Source organism: Ursus arctos, unplaced genomic scaffold, assembly GCF_023065955.2.
Source record: "Ursus arctos isolate Adak ecotype North America unplaced genomic scaffold, UrsArc2.0 scaffold_1, whole genome shotgun sequence".
Lineage (NCBI taxonomy): Eukaryota > Metazoa > Chordata > Mammalia > Carnivora > Ursidae > Ursus > Ursus arctos.
Genome location: NW_026622763.1, coordinates 27,222,727 through 27,245,296, shown reverse-complemented (window position 1 = coordinate 27,245,296; position 22,570 = coordinate 27,222,727). Strand labels below are relative to the sequence as shown.

Here is a 22,570-nt window from a genome sequence, read left to right as displayed (position 1 = left end):
GAATTCGGAAAAATTGAAAAACAAAATGAGACAAAACACAAACACCTGATGGAGAGGAAAAGAAAATGGTCAAAGGATGGAGGGACATAAGCTATTGTCTTAAAGATAACAAAGCCAGCAACGAATTCCCCATGGTGAGATACAGTTGATTATTACTTCTTTTTTGTATTAAAAGAGTGTATTATACTCCATTCTAAGCTTACACTCCAATGTGATCTCCATCTGTAACCCCAAATCTCCACTGAAATTCTGAGACACAACACTGGCTTGATTTAGTTCCACATTTGGGGAATGAAGGCATAGGGAAGGCAGACAAGGGTAACATTGCAGAAGGCATGATTTAAAATGAAGGCATAGAGTTTTATGCAAACAGGAAATAAGGACAAGAGATGATTAGGAGAAATGGAAGCTGTCTGAGAATGAATACGAAGAAAAAAGGAAACCCATAATACAGGATGTCTGGGGGAAAAATCAGCTAATTTTTCTGTGCTAGACACTTGACATTTTTAAGCTTTTCAACATCTGCGTAAGCTTCTATTAGAATCTAATGTTCTATTTAAGGAATTAATTCTTTCTTGCTAAATGGAGTCAGGCCCGGGGATTGAATTTTCCCTGACAGAGGAACAAAAACACAACATTGGATTTCCAGTCCATCCAACCAGGAGTAGCTCCACCAGACTCAGAAATTTCTACCAAAAGACATCAGTTGGGTTCTGCTTCTTAACCTCCAGTTTCTGAGGTTCCTCTCAGTCCCCAACTCAGATGTCTAGCCTCCCTTCTATATGCTTCTCTTATCTACTAGAACTCTTTCGGTTGCAAAAAACAGAAAGATCTGACTCAACTGATGACTCAGTAAGGAAACTGATCATTTCAGACAGCTCGAAGTAGGATGTGAAGTGGCTGCCTCTTTCCACTCTTCCATTCTGATGTGCTATCTTCTCTGACTGCTTCCCCCATGTTCACAAGAGGGCCACAGCAATCCAGCCATCACATTTTTACCACATCCTTCTTTCCAAACACAGGACAAGGGACTTTTTCTTGCTTGAGTCTCTTTATGCAATCAAGGAAAGCTTTTCCCCGAAGCCCCGTAGAATTCCCCATTTGCCTCATTGCATCATAGATGCATAAACTGGCCTGGAGAATGGGAATGACTTCTATCAGTTAAGACCTAACCCTATTTGCAAATAATTTCAATTCACAATTTAAGTATCTTTAAATATTTTTGATAACTTTCAGTCAAGAACTGCAGACAAGATGTGCTACTCTATTCTGGCAGATAGATGACTTGCTTTGACTTTCAAAGTCCTTTTGTTCATTCATTTTTTTTTAATGTATGCAAAGGAAAGACTTGGATTTTAGAAATGTATCTTTTAATCAAACATTTATTGACGTGAATTTTTCAGTAATAATTTCTCCAAAATGTTTAATGTCTTATTTTTATGTTTATTCATGCATTCCTTTTTTGTTCACTCAATAATTCATTTGGGCAGAAATTTCTTCTTTGTTGATTCAAAAAATTGTTTTTAGGTACTTAATATGTACATGGACAGCACGGGGTTCTCAAGAAAAAAGGTGTTAAACAATATTTGTATACCCTCAAACCTAAGACGTATATTTTTTTCATTTTATTTTTAAGAAGGGGGCAACGGGATGAAAACGAGGAGCACGTGGACATTCCCAGTCTTTGCCCATCTTGCTAACCGTGTCTCGTGTTCTGAGGCGCGTCTTGCCTTAAGAGTCCTGCTTTGACAGACAAGTTCCTTGGGGCTGTAGACACGAGAATAAGGAGGAAAGGGAGAGAGAACAAAAGTTCCAAAGGTTAAATCTGGGGGAGGAGGTTATCTTGACAGAAGGCTGGAATTCGAAGACAGATGTAAAGGAGCAGAAGCAGCTGCCACGCGTGAACGACGGAGGCGGGGGGGGGGGGGGGTCGGGGGAGGCAACAGGGGATTTTTAAGGATCTCTCTTCCCCTCATCTTCAAAAAAACACCCCAAAAAACAAAAACACAAATGAAGAACTTGAGTTATTCGGAAATTATTTTTGGGTGCTGCACTATTGTGGTTTTTCTCCAACCATGATGCTGTTCGGCCGTTATTATTTTGTAGTGCCCAGGACTCGCTTTCTCTATTTGATTGCAAGTGATGAAAATAATTCGCACTAATCAGGCGAAATTTGGCTTATGTGTCAAAAAGTCCTAGAAGATGATCTTGGGCCCTAGGGAGAGAATTCCGTGCACTGTCCTCTGGGATCTGGCTCAGTTCTTTCTCTTTCTCTCTCTCTCTCTCTTTTTCTCTAGGTCCTCATCTGGATTTTTTTTTTTTTTTTTTTGGTTTTTTTGTTTTTGTTTTTTCTCTAGAAGGCTATCTCAGTGTGGTGGGAAAGATGGCGCTCATATATTTCGCATGCCCCTCACAGCCTCAGAAGAGAGAACCTATCATATCCAGCATCCAACTCAGACCCTCGTAAAAAGGACACTTACTCACCTGCCTGGGTTACTTTCCCCACACTTGTAGGAGGGGACTTAAGGGAACACAGGACGTAATTCCAGATGACCATACCAGTGTTACCTTGGGATGGATCCTTCAATCCATGTTAAAAATAAAAGCAAAAGCAAAAACAAAAACAAACAAAACTTACCAGCTATTAAGAAGAGGAATAAGTTATGATGCAGTTGATGTTGTGTCTCTCGTTAAACAAATGCTTTCTTGCTTGAGTTATTTACACCACTATCACCATACTGGGTGGAATTTTAACTTAAACTTAGATCTCTAATTGTCTTTTCAAATTTCTTTCAAAGGATTACACTCCAAGGTAACTTTGAAATGAAATTTTGCATGTGCAGAAAAACCCGTAGATAGAGCTACAAGACGGATTAAATGCAGCTAACATTCGTCACTGGAGAAACGATGCACTTGCTCTTAAATGTCATCTAGAAACACTCACGTCCTTTGCAGACCCCCTAAGATGGACAGGTATCCACCACGAGATAAACTTATGTTTTCTCTCATTATTGCCTGTCACTACCACACAGTACAATTGACATTGGAAACAGATCGTAGAATTTGCAAGGTAGAGAGTTTCATGCATTTGAAGGATTCTCATTCAGGTGTCAAGTATCTGTCAAAAACTCTGTCGATTTTTATGGAAAAAGTTTTTAATTTCCAGTGATAAGAGAGTTAGTTATGGAAGGGAAATGTCTGAGTGTAACTAAATTGAAATAGGACTCTGGCATTCTTTCGTATGCCTAAAACTTACACAACTGTTAAAGAGGTCAAGACCCCACACCTGGGTTATATAAAAGACTGGTCACTAGAATGTGGTGCATAACTACTGGTGACCACAAGTGGCTCAGAAGATACTCCAGGCTCTGACTGCGAAGATTTGCTCATAACATAGAAGAAAGTGGTGTATCTTGGTAGAGACAAACTATTTGGATAATCTATTCTAAGTCAACAAAATAAAAATTTATGTACATACTCTTTACTATAGTTATGGTAGATTGAGTTATTACTCCCAATTCTTTCTTATCATAGAATTATACACTATACACCCATGCCCTTTTCCAGGGACTTCGCCGTGCATCCTACCAGCGGGCAGGGTACTCTCCCCAGTATGTTGAATTTAGGCTTGGCTGTCACTTGCTTTGAACGATGAAACTGGGTGGCAGTGACAGTGTACCTATTCTAAGCTGAGGCTCTAGCAGGCATTGCGTATGCCCTCCACGTGAACGGTCACTCACCAGGAGTATACCGTGGGCTGGGTAACCTGAATTCCAAGGAGAATATGGAGATACACGAAGTAGACCTGAACCCAGCCGTCAGCCTGGAACCCAGGCGGGGAAGCTGGAGTTGAGTCTTGTACAAGTGAATTACAGCAACTGACAGGCTCATGAGAGAAAAATAAAGGCTTGTTTTTTTAAGTCACTGAATTTTGGAGTGGTTTTTTATGCAGCATTATTATAGCAATAGCTGACTAATAGAGTAGTATTTCTTTCCTCTCCCTACAAGTGTTTTGAAATTGATGGTGCATCTAACAACTCATAGCATTTAAGATCAAGGAAATTCACTAATTATACAGTTAATCATTTAATTAGAATTATAGGAAGTGGTACAAAAAGGATGCGAAGAGCACAAAACACAGAGACCTAATCTAATCTGAGAGTCAGGAAATGTTTCTCTGAGGAAGTGACATTGAAGCTGAGCTCTAGCCTTTGGCTAAGCAAAGTTGGGGGCAGGGAGAGAAGCATTCCAAATGAAGGGAACAAGCTTTTCAAAGTCCCTAAGGTAAGAAAGAGAAGCTCATTTCTTACAGAGAAGTCTCTGGAAAGCAAAGGAAACACGAAAGTGCCAAGAGCATGGTGGTTAGTGGGGTTTACTACAGTATCATGGGCTGAATTGTGTCTTTCCTAAACTTCATATATTGAAGTCCTACCACCCAGCACCTCAGAATGTGACTGTATTTGGAGATAGGGTGTTTAAATTAAAACGAGGTTAAATTAGGGTGGGCCCTCTATCAGCCTGACTGGTGCCTGTATAAGAAGAGAAGACTCAAACACAGACACAGACACACACAAAGAGAAAATCATGTGAAGACCTGGGAGAAGACAACCATCTATAAGACAACAAGAGATGCCCAGGAATCAACTCTATCAATACCTTGATCTTGGACTCCAGAATTGTGAGAAAATAAGTTTCTGTTAATGAAGCCAGCTAGCCTGGCACTTTGTTATGGCGGTCTGTCTTAGCACATTCGGGCTGCTCTAACAAAAATACCATACACTGGGTGGCTAATAAAAAACAGAAATTTATTCTTCATACTTCTGGAGGCTGGAAGTCCCTGATTAAGTGCCTGGTAAGATTCAGTGTCTGGTGAGAGCCCACTTTGTTTTCATAGACTGTCATCTTCTTGCTTGTTCCTACATGATGGAAGGGGCAGGGGACTCTTTCATAAGGGCGTTACACCCAACATGAGGGCTCACCCTCATGACCTAATCACTTCCCTTCCTAATATCATCACATCGGGGGTTAGGATTTCAATTATGAATTTTGGGGGGACACAAACATTCAGTTTATTGTAACAAATTAATACACACTACAAGCCCAGTATTAAGTACCGTGCCCAGAAGTAGTAGCTGCCCAGTATATATTTGTTGGATTAATTAATGATGGAACTGAACAAGCCATATGAAATACACCACATTAAGGATTTAAATTTTTTTAATCTAAAGAGCAATAGAAAGTCATTGATGGTTTTAAGAAGGAAGTAAATTTATCAGATTGGTTTTAGAAAGTTTTCTCTGTAGAAATAATGGATTGGAGGGGAGGAGAATTAGGAGGTCATCACAGGGGAAGACGGTGGCAGCTTACACTAAAGCAGGGGCAGTGGAGATGGGGACAAGTGGATTAGTTCAGGACATATTCAGTAGAGAAATCAAGGGGCTTCGTGGCTGGTTAGACAATGAAGGAGAAGGAGAGGTCAGAATGACTTTCTGGTTTGTGAAATTGAGATGGAAAACCCTGGCAGAGATCCATATTTGTGAGGAAGCCCACCAGAATGGTTTGTGGCAAATTGAGATGCCTATGGGATGTCAAGAAAAGACTTCCAGTTACAGTATTGTTATGGTGTAGATATCCTGAAAATTGTCCCACTACAAATACTAAAATTCTAGATACGACAAAATAAATGCTCTTCAATCCATAGTTGAGGTCACAAGAAAGTAAGAAACATCACCAAAAGGAAGAAGGACCATAAGGAAGAGAGAACTGAGACCCCATGTGATAATGACATAAACTAACAAGGCAGGTCGTAAGTAAGCTGGAGTAGGCTAGGGTGATGGAAACCTAGGAAGTTTCATTTTCATACTCAGCAATACACAGAAAATAAGGCCTTGGAAATTCTGAGGGAGATGGGGGCGGAGGGATGTTGAGACTGAAACTTACAAAAATCCAGGATCATTTAAGGGCTACTCTTTCAGTAAAATGGTAGACAGGAAATAATCAGCAAACTAACACAAAGAGAAAACAAGGAAGTAAGCTATCTAGCCTTGGGTGCAAGGTGGGAAATAAGCCTTCCCAGAAAATTTATAAACACAGACATGTCATGTGATTTATATCATTGTACACCAATCGTATGAGCATGGTGTTCAAACTGTATGGCCTCTAAGACTCCATGTTGAGATGTCAATGTATTCCCAGCAGAAGCAAACTGAGAGCAAATCTAGTTATACAACCTTACCCCAGGCCATATGTGATGTCTCCAGTTGAAGCCGATTAAAGAGGAGCTCACCATTCAAAATTCCAAAACAAACAAGGTACCAATCCACCTTGAGAGATTTAGGAAAGAGAAAAAAACAGCAGAATTATACTCCCAGAAATTGCAGACCTATCAGATAATAGTAGGTAATAATAATCAGAGAGACTGTAACACGTATAGATTTAAAAGATCTAAAGCATTAGAGAAAGAAAAATAAAAGCATTAAAAACAAGATATGGATAGATTTGAAAAAGGACAAATTAGAAATTCTAGAAATGTAAAATACTGCCCTCGAAGTTAAATGCAATCAGTGGTTTTAAGGGCATATTAGATACAGTTTATGTGGAATTCATTACCTTGGAAGTAAATCTGAGGTTGTAAAGAAAATAGATCTGAGGTTATACATATATTTGTATATATAATTTACACACAAATATATACACGAAGGGAGGTTCAAATGAAAAAGTCCCTCATAGTAGAAATTTCATAAAGGGATTTAGTAAAAGGAATAGGACAAACATCAACCTATTAATGCAGATTATCTACAAAGGAATGCTAATGAGATTAACAACAGACTTCTCAATTGCAACATAATAGGCAAAATAGAATAATATCTAAAAATGTTGAGAGAAAATAGCTGTTTATCAACAATTCTATATCCATGTATATTCCACTCTATACCGATATCATTCAAGAATGCAGTCAAAAGCAGATAATTCTTTCCAGATAAATAATGAGAAAGCTTATGACTCACAGAACTTTGCTGGAAGAACCAAGTCGGAATGTTCTTCACAGAAAGAAATTGAACCCAGACAAGGATGAGATGTAAGAAGCAATAGTGACAAAATAAAATGGTAAATACAGAATAAGTCTAAACAAGCATTTTCTGGAAAAAATGGTAAAAGTAACCATTTGGAGCATAAAATCAAGATGAAACATCTCCTGACTTTATAGTTGTTACTTCTGAGGGGAGGAGGGCTACACTGGGTAATTCAACTATGTGAGTAAAGTTTAATTTCTTAAGTTGGATAGTAGACAGAGGTTATGATTCTATAACTCATTTCTTTTTATGTGTAAGAATGTGTCATAAGAAATTTAGAAATCAATAAATTATCTTTTTTAAAAAAGCAGAGTGGCTATGAAAGTCTGAAAAACAATAATAAGAAGAGTGAAGAATAAGCAGATTTTAAGTGTCATTATGTTTTCGTATTAGTTAAAAAGAGGGTAAACGTATTCATTAACCTTAGGCCTTACAAAGTTAGAGTAAAAGAACAGAAATAAAATATATGATTTCCAAACAAGAAGAAATTTTAAAAGATAACAAACTCAGTTGACCCAAAAAAGAACAAAAAAGGAAAACAGAATGATAGTAAATAAATAAATAAATAAATAAATAAATAAATAAATAAAAGCACAAAATACAATGGTGGAAATAAACCCAAATATAGAAGACATTACAATAAATACAAACAACCTAAGTTGCCCAGCTAAAGCAGGTATTGAAAGATTGAATTTGTATTTTAAACATTTAGGTAAATAATTTCTACTGAAAATGCATCCAAATCTTAAGGATGTAAAAAGTTTGAAAGTGAAGTTCTATGAAAAGAAACATAAGATAAATATCAACTAAAATAAAAACAAAAACAAAAATTGGTGCTGCTGTATAATATCAGAAACCCAGACTTTAAGGCAAAAACCATTACGGAAACAGTGTTAGGAACGATGAATTGTGGCCAGCTCGTGAGGGTGGAAGGAAGAGGTCACCTGGATGATATACCACTTCTGAACTTGCAGTCATCAAATAGCACACATTCAAAATACATGAAGGAAAAACTGATCACATTTTAGGGAAGAAAAGGACAAACATACAATCACAGTGAAAATATTGTTAAGGTTCTTACCTCGGTAATTGGCAAGTCAAGCAAACAAAAATTTAAGTGAGGCTATACAAAATCGGGACAAATTATAAGCCTGCTATGATTGATATATATTGAACCTTAAACCCAAAAGTTTGAGAGCATGAAATTTTTTGAGGCACACTTGGAGCATTTGCCGAATCGATCACTCACTGGGTCTCAAAGAAGTCTCAACAAATACAAGAACTGATCTAAATAAGATTAATTTAGAAATTAGAAAATAGAGTTGAATACAATGTGATTAAATTAGAACTCAACAACAAAAATCTATTTGAAAATGCAAAGTACACATAAACTAATTTATGACTTGAAGAACTGAAGGATAATACAAATATTATGTGGCAAATATTGAGTGATACTTCTTCCCCTTCTTAAATAATTCAGTCTTAATGCTATTAAGGGAGACAGAGTAGGTAGGTGGAGCTGCAGTAGCTCAGAGGAGGATATCAGAGCCAAAGAAGGTTGAGGAGAACATCCACTCAGGGATGGCAGGCAGTCTAGCATGGAGGTATCAGCCCGCACCTGGTGAGAAAGTGTCCACTCCGGAGAATCAGAGCCAAAGCAGGAAAGGAGGCCATCTGTGTGGGGAAGGGGGTAGGTGGGAATAGTAGGTTGGTTGCATAAAGTGAGGTTGATCACATAAGTAAATCTCTGAAGAAGTATGGAAGCTAGGCTTCTCATTAGTAGAGAAGGTAATTATGTATATGGAAAGGGAAAAAACTGGAGTAAACATGTGAACTTGGAAGTGTCAGCATGAACTCATGGTTTTCAACACGTACAGATAGATAGAAATAAACTTAGATGTAAATATATGGTATAGGCATACATATTCTTCCTGGTTCTGTCTCCTGTCAGGGTCTGGAAGCAGCAACACTCTGATAACAATGAGCACATACAGCACATGGATCTTGGCTTCTCAATACCATTGTCCAGGAAAAGGAGATAGGATTTCCTAGAGAAATGGTTGATTCTGGTCCTGGAGAGAGGAAAAGTACAAGAAGAACCTGGAGGGACACCTGGGTGGCTCAGTTGGTTAAGTGTCTGCCTTCGGCTCAGGTCATGATCCCGGAGTCCTGGGATCAAGTCCCTCATTGGGCTCCTTGCTCAGTGGGGAACCTGCTTCTCCCTCTGCCTCTGCCGCTCCCTCTGCTTGTATGTGCGCTCTCTCTCTGACAAATAAATAAAATCTTAAAAAAAAAAGAAGAAGAAGAAGAACCTGGAACTTCTGCCAGAAACCAATGAAGTGGTTAAAAAAAAAATGATGGGGACATATGAAAAGGCCCTAGAAGCCAGCTTAAAAAGGGGCTCCTATTGACCACATTGGTCATAAGTCGAGTATCAAAATTAATATTGATAGTAATATAAAAATAGCTTATAGAATTTACAATATTAAGTAAAATAAGAAAAATGAGACCATATCAACATTAATGAATAAATTTAAGTTTTACAAAAATGGGATATCTATATAATTTCAAAGTACCTCCCCACAAAAGTGGGGGGGGTGGTAACTTATACTGGAAGAGCCTAGAAGACATCACTTTTAGGATGGTCAAAAGATGTCAAGAAAACATCAGTTATTGAAATCAAGCTGGTATGATGCATTGAGAGGAACTCAGTATTGCTTTTGTGACACGGTGACCTGAGTCTAATCATGAGGAAGCATCGGACAAACTTAAACCAAAGGAAATTCTGCAAAATAACTAGACTTACCTTCAAAAGCATGAAAATCATAAAAATCCAGGGCAGACTGGAAAGTATTCCAGACTGGAAGAGACCAAAGAGACATGACAACTTAATGCAGCATGTGATTCTGACCTGGATCTTTTGGTAACAAAAAATATTGTTGCATCGATCAATGACTCCAGAGTGTGGTCTGTTGACTAAAGGGCAGGAGCGTATCAACGTTCATCTTCTGCTTTTGTTGGTTGTGTTGCAGTTCAGTAGAAAGTTGTTCTCGTTTGTAGAAAACATATTCAAGTGTTTGGGGCTTACACAACATCAGGTCAGCAACTTAAAAGTATTCAGAAAAAATGGCTTATTTGTACTCTGTGTCTAGATTTCTTTGCAAATTTTTGACTGATGTGTGGAAGCGTTGAATCACTCCATTGTACACCTGAAACTAGTACAACGCTGCATGTTAACTAACTGGAATTGAAATAGAAACTTAGAAAACCCCCAAAATTTAAAGAAAGCAACCACTAGCAAGCAAACAAAAAAATCTGTGATGTAGTGTAAGTAGTGCTTAGAGGTAAATGTACAGTCTTCACAATTTATAATTCAAAAGAAGAAGATTAAAAATAGCAGTTGACTATTCCATTCGATACACTAGGAAAAAAAAACCCAGCCACTGAACTCTAAATAAATCGAGAGAAAGGGGAAGTAAAAGGTCAAACAACAGAATGAATCAATTCGAAGACAAAGAAGTAAGAGAGAGGGTGCATAGTGGCCCTTCTCCACCTTTGGGCAGCAGCTAGAACTTTCTTCCTTACTTGCTTAGGAAATGGATGCTCTTGCAGAAAGAGAGAGGAGGAGTCAGTTCTTAAATTTTGATTTTGAAACCCCGAGTATTTGTGTATTTGAAGAATGAAGGCCTTAAAGAGTTCAAAGCATGACATTAATATCACAAGCCAACGATCTGGGAAAAAGAGATGAAAAGCCAGTGTTTTTCACCTCATATTATATGAAGACCCCAAAAATAGGCTGAAGAAGGGAAGAAAAGGAGAAAACGGTCGGAAGGGAAACACAGAGCTTATATGCTGGTAGTGCTTCTGTGAAGGGACTTTGGCCTGACCCTCCCACACCTAAGCTGGGAGAAATGTCCAAGATTAAAGGAATCTGGGAGCAGAGAGCTACCTGATCTTGTATCTTGGGGGAATGCAAAGAGGCCTCCAGGCTCACGGCTTCCCTATTGGCCACCATAACACGGGAGCAGCAGAACTGTGTGGGTGTTCGGGAAACCAGTCAGAGACAGCCTCTGTGTTCCGGACATCCCACTGAATCTCTGAAAGAACCACGTGGTTTCTTTAGGCCTCAAAGACAGGGTGTTTAAGTTAGGATTAAGGTCAAGTTACACAAGTGAATAAAGTCCAGACAGCGTGGTGACATCTTGGAGACTTGCATGGATTCACACTGGAGAACCAGGATTGTTAACATATCTCTCAGTGAACGTCAGCATGAGTAGATGACTCTCATCTGATTATCCCGTTTCTTTATAAGCTATCCGGAACATAGTCCCCAAAATATCTCACGGGCTCTTTTATAGGCTACTGGATAGGTGGATGGATGGATACCTGGATGCATGGGCAGATGGCTAGATGGCTAGATAATAAAAGGGCAGTCCCTAAATTGCAGTACTCTACAAGCCACTTGTTATCGGACTTCATGCCATGAAGAATGCCACCAAGAGAATAGCTAAATCACCCTCATTCACTCATGCCCATCCTCATCCTTCTTCCCAAGATCAGCAGTAACTGAGAGTGGTAGGGGAACAGACTCTTTTTTTTTTTTTAAAGATTTTATTTATTTATTTATTTGAGAGAGAGAGAGAGAGAGAGCATGAGGGGGAAGGGTCAGAGGGAGAAGCAGACTCCCTGCTGAGCAGGGAGCCCGATGTAGGACTCAATCCTGGGACTCCAGGATCATAACCCTGAGCCGAAGGCAGTCGCTTAACCAACTGAGCCACCCAGGCACCCCACAGACTCTTAATCATTTTCCTCCGGAGCCAAAATAGCCCCCGAGGTCAGTAGAAAAATCAAGTGGCTTTGCAAAGCCGCACATTAGAAGTTATCATTGGGAGTTACAGACACTGAAAAGTATTTTTAAAAAAGACATTTCTTCCAAGTTTCCTGTTTACTGAAAGAAACAAAGGGCATTTGGATTATTTTCACCTTGTTTGGAATCTTCACTTTTTATCTTGGTGTTACTACACTTTTATTTGTATGTTTAGGGAGATCTTAGCAGGAGCAAATTTATTATTCTAAAGCTGTCTACAGATGTACGCTCACACGGCATAACCAAATCACAATTCTATGCAGGATTTTTTTTTCTTCTGTCTTAGATTTTGCAGTTCTTAAAGAAAATGTGAATGCCGTGGTATGTCACAACTTCTGTTAGAGAAGTCCGAGGAAAAGGAGTACAACGTGGTGATCAGCCTTGGCAGTCCCCACATGCAGTGTGATTATATTGTAATACTGTTTGATGCAGTCGTATGTTTGATCAGTTTCAAGAGATGAATATCACCTCACTTCAAACAATATGATACAGTCTCATTGTATGGAATTATGGCTGCTGTCAATCAGCATATGGCATAACCCTTAAAGTGCCATCTTTGGGGAATGCCATAAAAATGATTGCAACACTTGCATTAATTAGTAAGTTTTTACACGAAAACCCAGCATAACCTGTTAAGACAATTTATCTGCTATATCTCTGTTCATTTTTGTTATCATAAAAATATGTATACAACCCCTACATGCATACACTCAGCTGATTAGCTCAACTTATTAGAACAGCCGTGCTGATAACAAAGATATCATAAGAACGAGCCCCCTACTTCTGTGTGGGTCAGTAAACTGTACTTTCTGTATTTTGTTTTATGGTCCCCAAATATACCCCCCCCTTGAACCAACTAGCCTACCAAAGTGAGGGGTGGGTGCAAAGTAAGGGTAAACATTAAATTACCACTAGGTCTATGTTCTTGACAAAACAAACTAAAAATTTGCCAAATGATAAATAAATGGCATACAGATGTATTTGATATGGTAAATAGAGATTCAGTCTTTTGAATGTCAAAAATTTCATTTCGTTAATGTTAATGGTTAGATAGAGCATTTTAAGGGAATAAGAATTATGATCTTTTTTATATTCACTATAGACTATTTTGTCTCTTGCTTGAGGTTGTGTTTCTTTGTTATCAGTTATTGTCTTTGTCTTAGGTTTTGCCATCCTCACCCAATAACACCTGTTGTTTCAACTGTTCCCAATGTGTACATAATTGGAGGCATTATTGCTTTGACATGGTACATACTAATTTGACCTGGGACTTAACATACTTTCTCAAGGGACTTAGCATACTTTCCCCAGATTCAACTGTGGGTTTTTTGTTTGTTTGTTTTGTTTTGTTTTGTTTTAAAGAATTTATTTATTTGAGAGAGGAGAGTGAGAGAGGAGAGAGAGAGAGAGAGCAATGAGCGGGGGAAGGGGCAGAGGGAGAGGAAGAAGCAGATGCCCCACTGAGCAGGAAGCCTGATGTGGGGCTCGATCCCAGCACCCTGATATCATGACCCAAGCTGAAGGCAGACGCTCAACCGACTGAGCCACCCAGGCGCCCCTTAACTATTTATTGACTGTGTGTATCACTGGGGTATTGTGTGCCTTTTCCCAAGGAATTCCTCTTCCACCATGTTTTCTGGCATTCTCCTTTCTACTTTCACCTAGGCTCCTGGACTGCCATCAACTGAGAAACCACTCGTGGTGAAAGCCATCCCTGCCTCTCAGTATTCACGACATTGTCTAATCCTCTCCCCTTGAGTATGGGCTGAACCTAGTGACTTGCTTTTAGTGATAGAATATGGATGTCACTTCTATGATTAGGTTATAAAAGACTACGACTTCTGTCATAGGGACTTCCTTCCTGGCTCTAATGAACCATGCTTCCATGTTGGAGAGCCCCATATGGCAAGGAACTGAGCGTAGCCTCTGGCCAACAGCCAGCAAGGAACTGAGACTCTCATTCCAATAGCCAGTGAGGAACTGAGTCCAGCCAATTAGTAAATGTGAGCTTAGAAGTGGATCCTGCCTCAGCTAACCCTTGATGTGATTGTGGCACCTGATGACATCTCTACTGCAAGACCCTGGTGCAAAAGACTCTGCCAGGTTGTACACAGATTCCAAACCCACAGAAACTGTGAGGTAGTAAATGCGTGGGGTTTTAATGGACTTTGGGTTTATTCGTTACATAGCAACAGACAACTAACACAACTACTATCTCAGTGAACACGCTGAGAGCTCACTACTCTCCTTTTATTGTGAGTAGTAAAAGAGTGGGGCTGGAGATCTTTACACTTTTGCCTTCAAAATATAGACAATTTCATACCTAGGGGCAGACTACGTGGAAGTGCTGAGCAAGTCCATGAAGAGACATATGACATCTTTAGGACCTTCCCACAGAGACACTGCCATTTTTCACGGGCAAGAGATATTGCCCAGTGTTTTACTCTTTGGGATAGGATTATAAAAGTGCAATTTCTTTTTCTGTAGCAAGTTTGGCACATAAACAGACTAGGGTTATGGAAATATCAAATGGTTTTTATTCATGTCACTGATGGTATATTCTCATCTCTTTGTTTCACAGGTTCTTTCTCCCATCAGCACATCATGTCAGAAGCTTGTTGAGGGTGCGATGGACCATCCCCCTGGAGCCTTCGAAACTGTACAGGAAGGTTGTCTTATTACTGGTAGCAAGATGAGTTGAACAACGCATCCTAAAACAGGGTCTTTATTTTGTGAACTGTTTTATTTACTTAATTATCCACATGAATGGAGGGGAATGGTGATGAAAAGTAATTAGAGTGGTCAATAATCAAAAGCTTTTTATTTTAAGATTTAATACATAGATTTGATCTTTCCTAAGTTTCCAATATTGAGATCTTCTTATTTCCTTGATTCATATCTCCTGCAAAGACACACTCTAGTAAGGTGTTGGATAGGAGAGGGAAGTCAATTTGGTATTGAACACATTCCATGGGTGGGCCATGTGTGATTTATCAAATAATTGATTTATTTAAAGGGTCCCTATGTAGTCTAAGATTTAAAACAACAGTAAGGAAAAAAGAAAACAATGAGATTATTTTTTTTATTAGATTAACAAAAATTTTTTAAATGAATTCTCTCCAGGCTAATTTATAGGGAAAATGGCTTATACATAGTTGGTGGGGTTATAAACTGACACAACCTTTTTAGAGAATAATTCTACCAAAATACTTCAACATTTTAAGCCCATTTCATGTCTTAGAATGTATGCCAAGAAAATAAATCTTCACTTGAAAAATATTAAAAGATATTTATTGAAACATTCTTTATAAGAATAAAAATATTAATGCAACCAAGATATCTGTTAAAAGAACTAAATACATTATCAGATATATAAAATAGAAGCTACCTTAGGCAGCTGAAGGGAGACACTTGTATTATGGAAAGGTATTAGCAATATATTGTTAAATTTTTAAATTCAGCCATTGAACAAAATATACATATATTTTGGTTCCAATTTTGTTTTAAAAAATGTCAACTTTCAATGTGCATGGATGAACAACATATACTAAATCATTAAAACTGGTTTTCTTTAATAGAGGAATTATTGTGAGATATTTGAATACTTTCCAGTGAACATGCATTATTTATTAGTGAGAAAAGACAGCTATGTGCACTTTGAAAAATTTTAGATTTTAATTTTTGCCTTTTCTCTTTTGGTCACTGAAAAAAATTCAACACATAATCATCTGTTTCATTTTGTCCTCTAATTGTTCATCTATTTTTTATTCATTAGCTCAGTTAGCATTTATTAATCATCTATCGTGTGTCCTGTGATAGCCACTGAAGAAACAATACGGAACAATTCTTGAATTTGTGTGTCACCTTTGCAGGTATTCCACCCACTACAAAATTATAAATGTCCTAAAACTGGTTCTATGACATCTACTTTTAAAATAATCTCTTTAGTGTCCAGAATTCTGCTGATGGTTGCCAAGAGTTCAGAGAATACCTTTACATTCAAGTTATTTATTGCTAGAGGAGTGATTTTAGAAATCTGAAATTCAAGACTTGAATTCAAATACTAGAGAATATGCATTGGAATGGATTTAAAAACTCAAAGCCCACTAAACAAACAATAACTTTAGGAATAGTAAGGTCTTAGTATGACTATAAAAGTATCCAAAATATCCAATTGGGATAAGCTAGTCACACAGTTCCCAGTGAGCATGGAGTCAGTGTTGGAGCAGAATAACACCTCATCGGCTAACTGTATCGGTACGAGCACATACGTCATCCATACGGAATATGTATGTAAATATGCTCATGCAATGCATACTCACATATACATATTTGGGAATCAAAGATTTAGTAACCATGTACACCCTTCACTACTGGTTTGAAGTTTTTTATATATCACAAATGACCAATTGCATGCAGGACCTATGTGAGTCAACATTCCATCAGGACAGACATCAATAGGAGCTCCCTGAAGAGATTTGGGTGGACGGGTCTGATGGCACACCTGTGAAGGGTGGGGTGCTGGCTCAGCTTTTTCAGTGGACTCTGTGATGATGCAAGTTTCTCAAAAATGTAAATTTGTTTGTTTTCAGTAGAGCCAGTCAAGTGAGATCTTTGTTCATAAATTTTGAAGGGACTGCTGGTACTTGGTAAAAACAAAAACAAAAAAACAAGACCAAAAAACCCAACTCACTGGGATGGTTCGTTCAAGGAGTACTTGGCTGTTTTCCAAAGCTTTTTGTATCTTTCCCACAGAAAGTCCCAGAGACTTAATCTGCCACCCTCCTTTGTTTCATTTCCCTGTCATTAATCAGATGACACACTGAGAGAAGAACAGAGGTTGAAGGAAAAAAGTAAAAGAAGATATGAGCAAAGAAGACAAGAGAAGACACAGAAAAGAAATTGAATATGGGTACGCAAACCACAGTTTCTCCGTCTATCTATATGAGAATTTTAGGATATTTGATGTTGATAATGACTACACTTGGAAAAGAGTTCTTTGGAACAAATACAGTTGTGTGAGACTTAAGTGTTAAAAACTAGACAGCAGGCCCAAGCTGGAGTCGTTTATACTATGCCCATATGCCAAAACTGAGACTAATTACAGTTTTGGCTCTTCTAGAAATGGAATCTTAAACCAGTCAGTTGGGGATCCCTGATCAGCACTAGATAGGCCCCTGCTATCCCCTAAAAGGAAGTGGCCTTGCAATCACCAACTCCCTTTTTTGTCTTGTGGAACTTTCTATTCCTGCTCCCTTTAGCCTGTAAGTCTTTCATTTCGTAGAGCTCCGCAAAACCCTTCTCTATCTGCTAGACTGGATGCTGCCCGATTTGAATCAATTGTTGCTCATATAAACTCTTATGTTAATATGACTCAGTTTATCTTTTAACATAAGCTATAATCACCTTCTGAGATCTGTGAGGCATTGCTCACTTGAAAATTTCTAGGCTTGACATTGGGAGCTAAAGCTTCTCGTCCAAGCCTTCTCAAAATGGCTGTACAATCGAGAGCACATTATTTGCTTCGGTATCCCTATTTATTAAAAACAAAAAGGTAAACAATGCTTAAAGCACCCATCTCACATAACAAATGTGAAAATAGGAGACACATTGAAGACAGGAAAGTGTTTTGAAAGATTCAGAACTAATTGCAAAATTCAGGCATTAAAACCAAATAAAGATTTTTTTGGGGGGTGGTTGTTGATTGAACAAAATATTATCACTAAACCATTAATGGATGAGTTCAGCTAATAAAAGTGTGTGACTTGTGAAGAAATGGATTGGTATTAATTATAAAAATTATATTATAATTAATGTACTGATTAATGATCTACCAATCAATATCAATGGAAGGTTTATTATTTTAAGGAGAATGGGCAATTAGCAGTTTGACACCATGAAAGAGAGAGAGCCAACTGACTGATGGGTCCCCATCAAGTTTAATTTTAATTTGTTTTAAAAGAATCTTCTTCAGGAGTGAATTTAAATGCACATCGCTCTTTCTCTTTTCAGAAAATGAATATATATGTTGTTTAAAAAGCATATCTGAATGACAAAGAATGAAGTCTGGCATACGTAACAAGAAATGGGCACGTCTTCTAAATGGGCTCGATGGTGTGGTGCAAGTCCTATTCTCTCACATAGTAATATAACTGAATTGCTCTTTAAATTAAGTGAATTTGTATGTCCGCTCTCTCTTAATGGAATCAGTTTTGATATACTCTTTGTTCGTGCTGTTACGGGCTTCAGTCTAAGGGTTCTTTGTATTAACTTTTTAAAGTTACATTACAAAGAGGTTTTAAGATTTCCCAACAGGCTTTTATTTAACCAAAGCTTTTGATCTCAAACCTGCTGGGGCCTAGTGAAATCCTTACCAATTCTCCAGTAACTCCTCACTATTGGAATTTGAAAAGACCCACCTGAAGGATTGAACTCCCGGTATGGTTTCAGCCATCCTTTAGATCACTCTATTTAAGCAGGCCGCAAGGGGGTCTAGTGCACCCTTTGTGATCTGCTAAGCAGCCTAAGGTGTCCTTTGCATAAGTTGTACTCCTAAGGAAATAAAAATCAGGAGGACACAGACCTATATTCCTTATTTCCTGCTATCTTCAGTTAAAGGGGGATTGCAGGAGGTCTGCTTAACATCTTTTGCTACCTAAATACCTTTTGGACATGGGAAGTCCATAAAAGAACTTTCATTGCATCCATTACCCTACTGCAGTGCATAACAAATTAGATTTAAAAGGCTACTTTTTTCCCCTTACAGCTATTTCCATCATTTTCCTTAAAATTTCAATTCAGTGTCGAGTGACAGAATATTCTGTAATATACTTTAAAACTCTATAATGCCAATTATGCTAACTGAGCATTATTTCCAAAGAATTAGGCTTTATTATTATGGACAAATTATAGTTTAAAAGATAGAGAATTGATTATGTTCAAAACATGTTAAATATAAAACTATATAAAGTAAACATTGTTTTTGAATAACTTCTTTAAATAGAGAAGCACATTAATTTTTATTTGGCTCCCAATTCCCATTTTTAGAAAGGCAAGTTCAACTGCATTGGAAGTTGAAAGATATCGGTGCCACCTATTAACCTATTTTGAGAAAGAGTGAAATAAAATTCTCCATGGTAATATTCGAGTGTTTTTATTTATTTCATTTACAAATTCCATTGTGCAGAGATTCTAGTGTTGTAAACAATGAGTATGGAAACAAATGAAACTTTGTAAAGAACACTTTACAATATTTGTTGCTGTATATAAGAATAAATTTACCCCAGGAAAACTTCTTCTATATAACTATTTATCTTTACCTTTCTATTAATGTGGTGCAAAACCTCTTCATTATTTAAAAAAAGTTTTTTGGCTTCAAGGGGAGCAAAATACGTGATCCCAAGTATATGACACTTTGGCATGTGGATTATTCTGAGCTGAAGGCAATCAAAATCCAGCAGGCTAAAGAAAAACTTTTTCCTCTCTTTACCTAAAACAAGTTAGGAAGGGGGCCTGGTCCAGAAAGAAAGCTATTATCAGAGATAACTTTTATCCGAAAGACCTATCTTATCGGCAGAATGCACATCTACTTACCGAACGTCTGTTCTTGTTGTCTTGTGGATTACCCTCCTTCCCTGTAAAGCCCTGGGCCCCAATCCCATTTCTTGGCTCAGGATGGCATATAAGCTTCAACTGCTTGATTTGCCCTTGGCCCTCATATTTTTATGGGGCTCCTGTCCATATGCAACTAAATTTGTTTTTCTCTTGTTAATCTGTCTCATGTCAATTTAATTATTAGACCAGCCAAAGAACCTATAAAAGTAGAAGAAAATTTTTTCCTCCCTTACAGACCTTATGTTGATAAAGAGAGATCTAGTGACTCTAAGGTTGTCATTGTATCAGATGTTCTCATCCCTGACGAAGTCTCAAAGTAACTTTATGCCAAAGAACTAGAAATAAATATATATTTCCAGATGTTGTAAAATATTTGCTATTTGGTGCTCACTGTTTGAGGGAATACTCTCATGCCACCATACGACATCTATTACTAAACATTAAAGGCAGATTGGTACCCGGATGATCTCCCCCTCTTTGAGATCTGCTGTAACTATACAAGAGTAGCCTGGAACAATCTCAACTCTGAATTTGGGGTAGAGTTGTCAGGGAGATGTTCAGTTTGGGTTTCAGAAATGTTACCATACTTATGAAGATGACATAATTTTTCCATATCTCAACCTGTTTATTTCCATAAACATTTGTTACATATCTGATTGGTAAATATTAATGAGTAGTTGTCTGATGGAGTATCATTTTCTGTAGTTCATAGTAACTGATTATCATAATAACAGCTCGTAGTTAACATAGATAAGTTGCTGTGAATTATTTCTCTGGGGAACGAGGGCTCAAAGACTTGTAGAACTGTGAGAATGGTGGGAATTATATAGAAAATGGTTTCTGATTTTTATGGATACTGTAAAGTTAACTTATTATATGTTGCATTACAGTAATCCCCTGCTCATTTGTTTAAAAAAAATCTGTGTATTTTTACATACAGGAAAAAGATTTATTATTATTTTTAAAAGATTTTAATTAATTAATTAATTAATTTTTTATTTGCACGAGAGAGTTGGTGAGAGAGAGCACGAGCAGGGTAGAGAGGGAGAAGCAGGCTCCCTGTGAGTAGGGAGCCCAAAGCAGGGCTGGATCCCAGGACCCCAGGATTATGACCCGAGCTGAAGGTAGGTGCTTAACTGACTGAGGCTCCCAGGTGCCCGGGGAAAAGCTTTAATGAAGTATTTCTCATAATCCCAAATTGACTCTATTTCACTTTTATTTATAGTGTAAATAGTTTTGGAGATGGTTACCCTGCAATATCTATCAGCTGAAAAAATGTGTATCACCTAAGATTAGAGAAGTACACTTCCCCAAATTTGACCTTTAGAAATACTTGCAACACTGGTACAGCTGTAGTGAGAAGGACGTTCACTACTGCGTGACGTGTGAGCGTAAGAACTGCGGTCAGCGTAAATGCCCATGGCCTTGGCACCGCGCACAAGACGTCCAGTGTCCACAGCAGTGCGGTTTCGCTGCTCGCTCACCCAGTGCCGACCAACACCTCTTCGTTCCACACAGCAACCGCTGTCAGGCGGAGGGTGCTAATATCACATCTTACGGGTTTAGGAAGTGAAGTCCGGGGAGATTAAGTAATGTGTCAAAAATCACAGAATTACTAACGGTGGAACTAGAATTCAGACCCAACCAAGCCGTTTGGTGGCAGAGCCCATGAATCCCTTACTATAATGCTCGCACATATTTCACTCAAAGAATGAGACAGTTTTAAACATCATGAAATGGAAGAGGTGTCTAAGAAATATTAAATCGAATTTTTAAAAATGCCACAAAGAGGAATTATAGTATGCTATCATTTTGGTAAAAATTATATCCATGTACATTAGAATAGAGAGAGAAAGGTTTGAGGGATTATTCACCAGACTGTTTATGGAAGAGTTTCTGCAGGACTCTTATTTTCTACTTTACATATTTCTATAACATTAGATACTTTATATACATGATAGAAAAAACAACAAAGATAGTTCTTTAAAATATGAACGTATAATTAGGAGAATCGATAAAGACAATGGATTATTTCATCAACCTACAGCATTATTTTCAACATCTCTAGTGCTGGCAGTCAATTTGGCCTTTTTATAACAAAGCAGAAATAAATTATATCACAGAATTTTCATGCTATGGACATTAATTATCACAGTCTGTTTTGGGGGGGATGATTTAAAAAAACAGCAGGGACGCCTGGCTGGCTCAGTCAGTAGCATGTGCAACTCTTGATCTCAGGGTCATGAGTTCGAGCCCCACACTGGACTCCAAGACTACTTAAAATAAATAAATAAATAATAAGTACAGAAATAAAAATTTAAAAAATAAATAAATACAGATAAATCAATAAACTTAAAAACTAAGTTAAAAAATTAAAAATAAATAAATAAATTAAAAAAAAATAATAACCCTGAGAATTTTTTTTCCTCGTGTAAGCAAGTTTTGCAAGTGACCTGTCTTATAACTATTGAATAAAAACTGTTATATCGATAGAGTTATACTATTTTTGTTTCACATTCTCTATATTATAACACAAATATTTTTTTCTTTTACAGTTTTAGGGAAAGGGAGATTCACACACCCTTCCTAATATATAAAACCACTTACTACTTTTGCATTTAAAAGTTATTTACACAAGCAGGCATTGCATCCAGGTTCCTAGGAAGGGAAAAAATTCTGTGCATTTTATTCTGAAGTTACAAATGATATTTGATATACTGCTGGGCTAAACACAGGGTTTGGGCTGGCTCTAGCCCTACTTCTTACATTTCAGCATTGAAAAAAAATCAGTCATGGGTAATGCTTTCAAAAACTCTAATCCAAAGCTTTGCTTATGGATATCATATGATTTTAAAAGGTAATAAAGAACATTCCCTGTAATCAAGGGTGAGTCAAGGAAAATGGCATACAAGGGAGTAAGTCAGCCAAACAAAAACTTGACCCAACACCAAGCTCATTGTCAGAACCACAGCTGCCACATCAACCAATGAGACCTGAACGGGAGGCAGCCAGGAAG

At 37.8% G+C, this 22,570-nt stretch overlaps 1 protein-coding gene across 5 annotated transcripts in view; it reads left to right on the top strand.

Moving 5' to 3' along the window:
• Positions 1-19,080, top strand: part of GTDC1 (glycosyltransferase like domain containing 1) — a 403,975-nt gene extending 384,895 nt beyond the window's left edge. For 2 of the 5 annotated variants that reach the window (XM_057317423.1, XM_057317422.1), the window contains 3 exons: positions 14,522-14,609; positions 16,755-16,852; positions 17,953-19,080. In XM_057317423.1, coding sequence (XP_057173406.1) covers positions 14,522-14,609; positions 16,755-16,846 — 180 coding nt within the window. In that variant the 3' untranslated portion in view covers positions 16,847-16,852; positions 17,953-19,080. Of the gene's footprint in view, positions 1-14,521; positions 15,813-16,754; positions 16,853-17,952 lie in introns of those variants that run through there. The other 3 variants (XM_044388224.3, XR_008961106.1, XM_057317444.1) reach the window with 3 other exon arrangements.
• Positions 19,081-22,570: the final 3,490 nt, after the last annotated feature.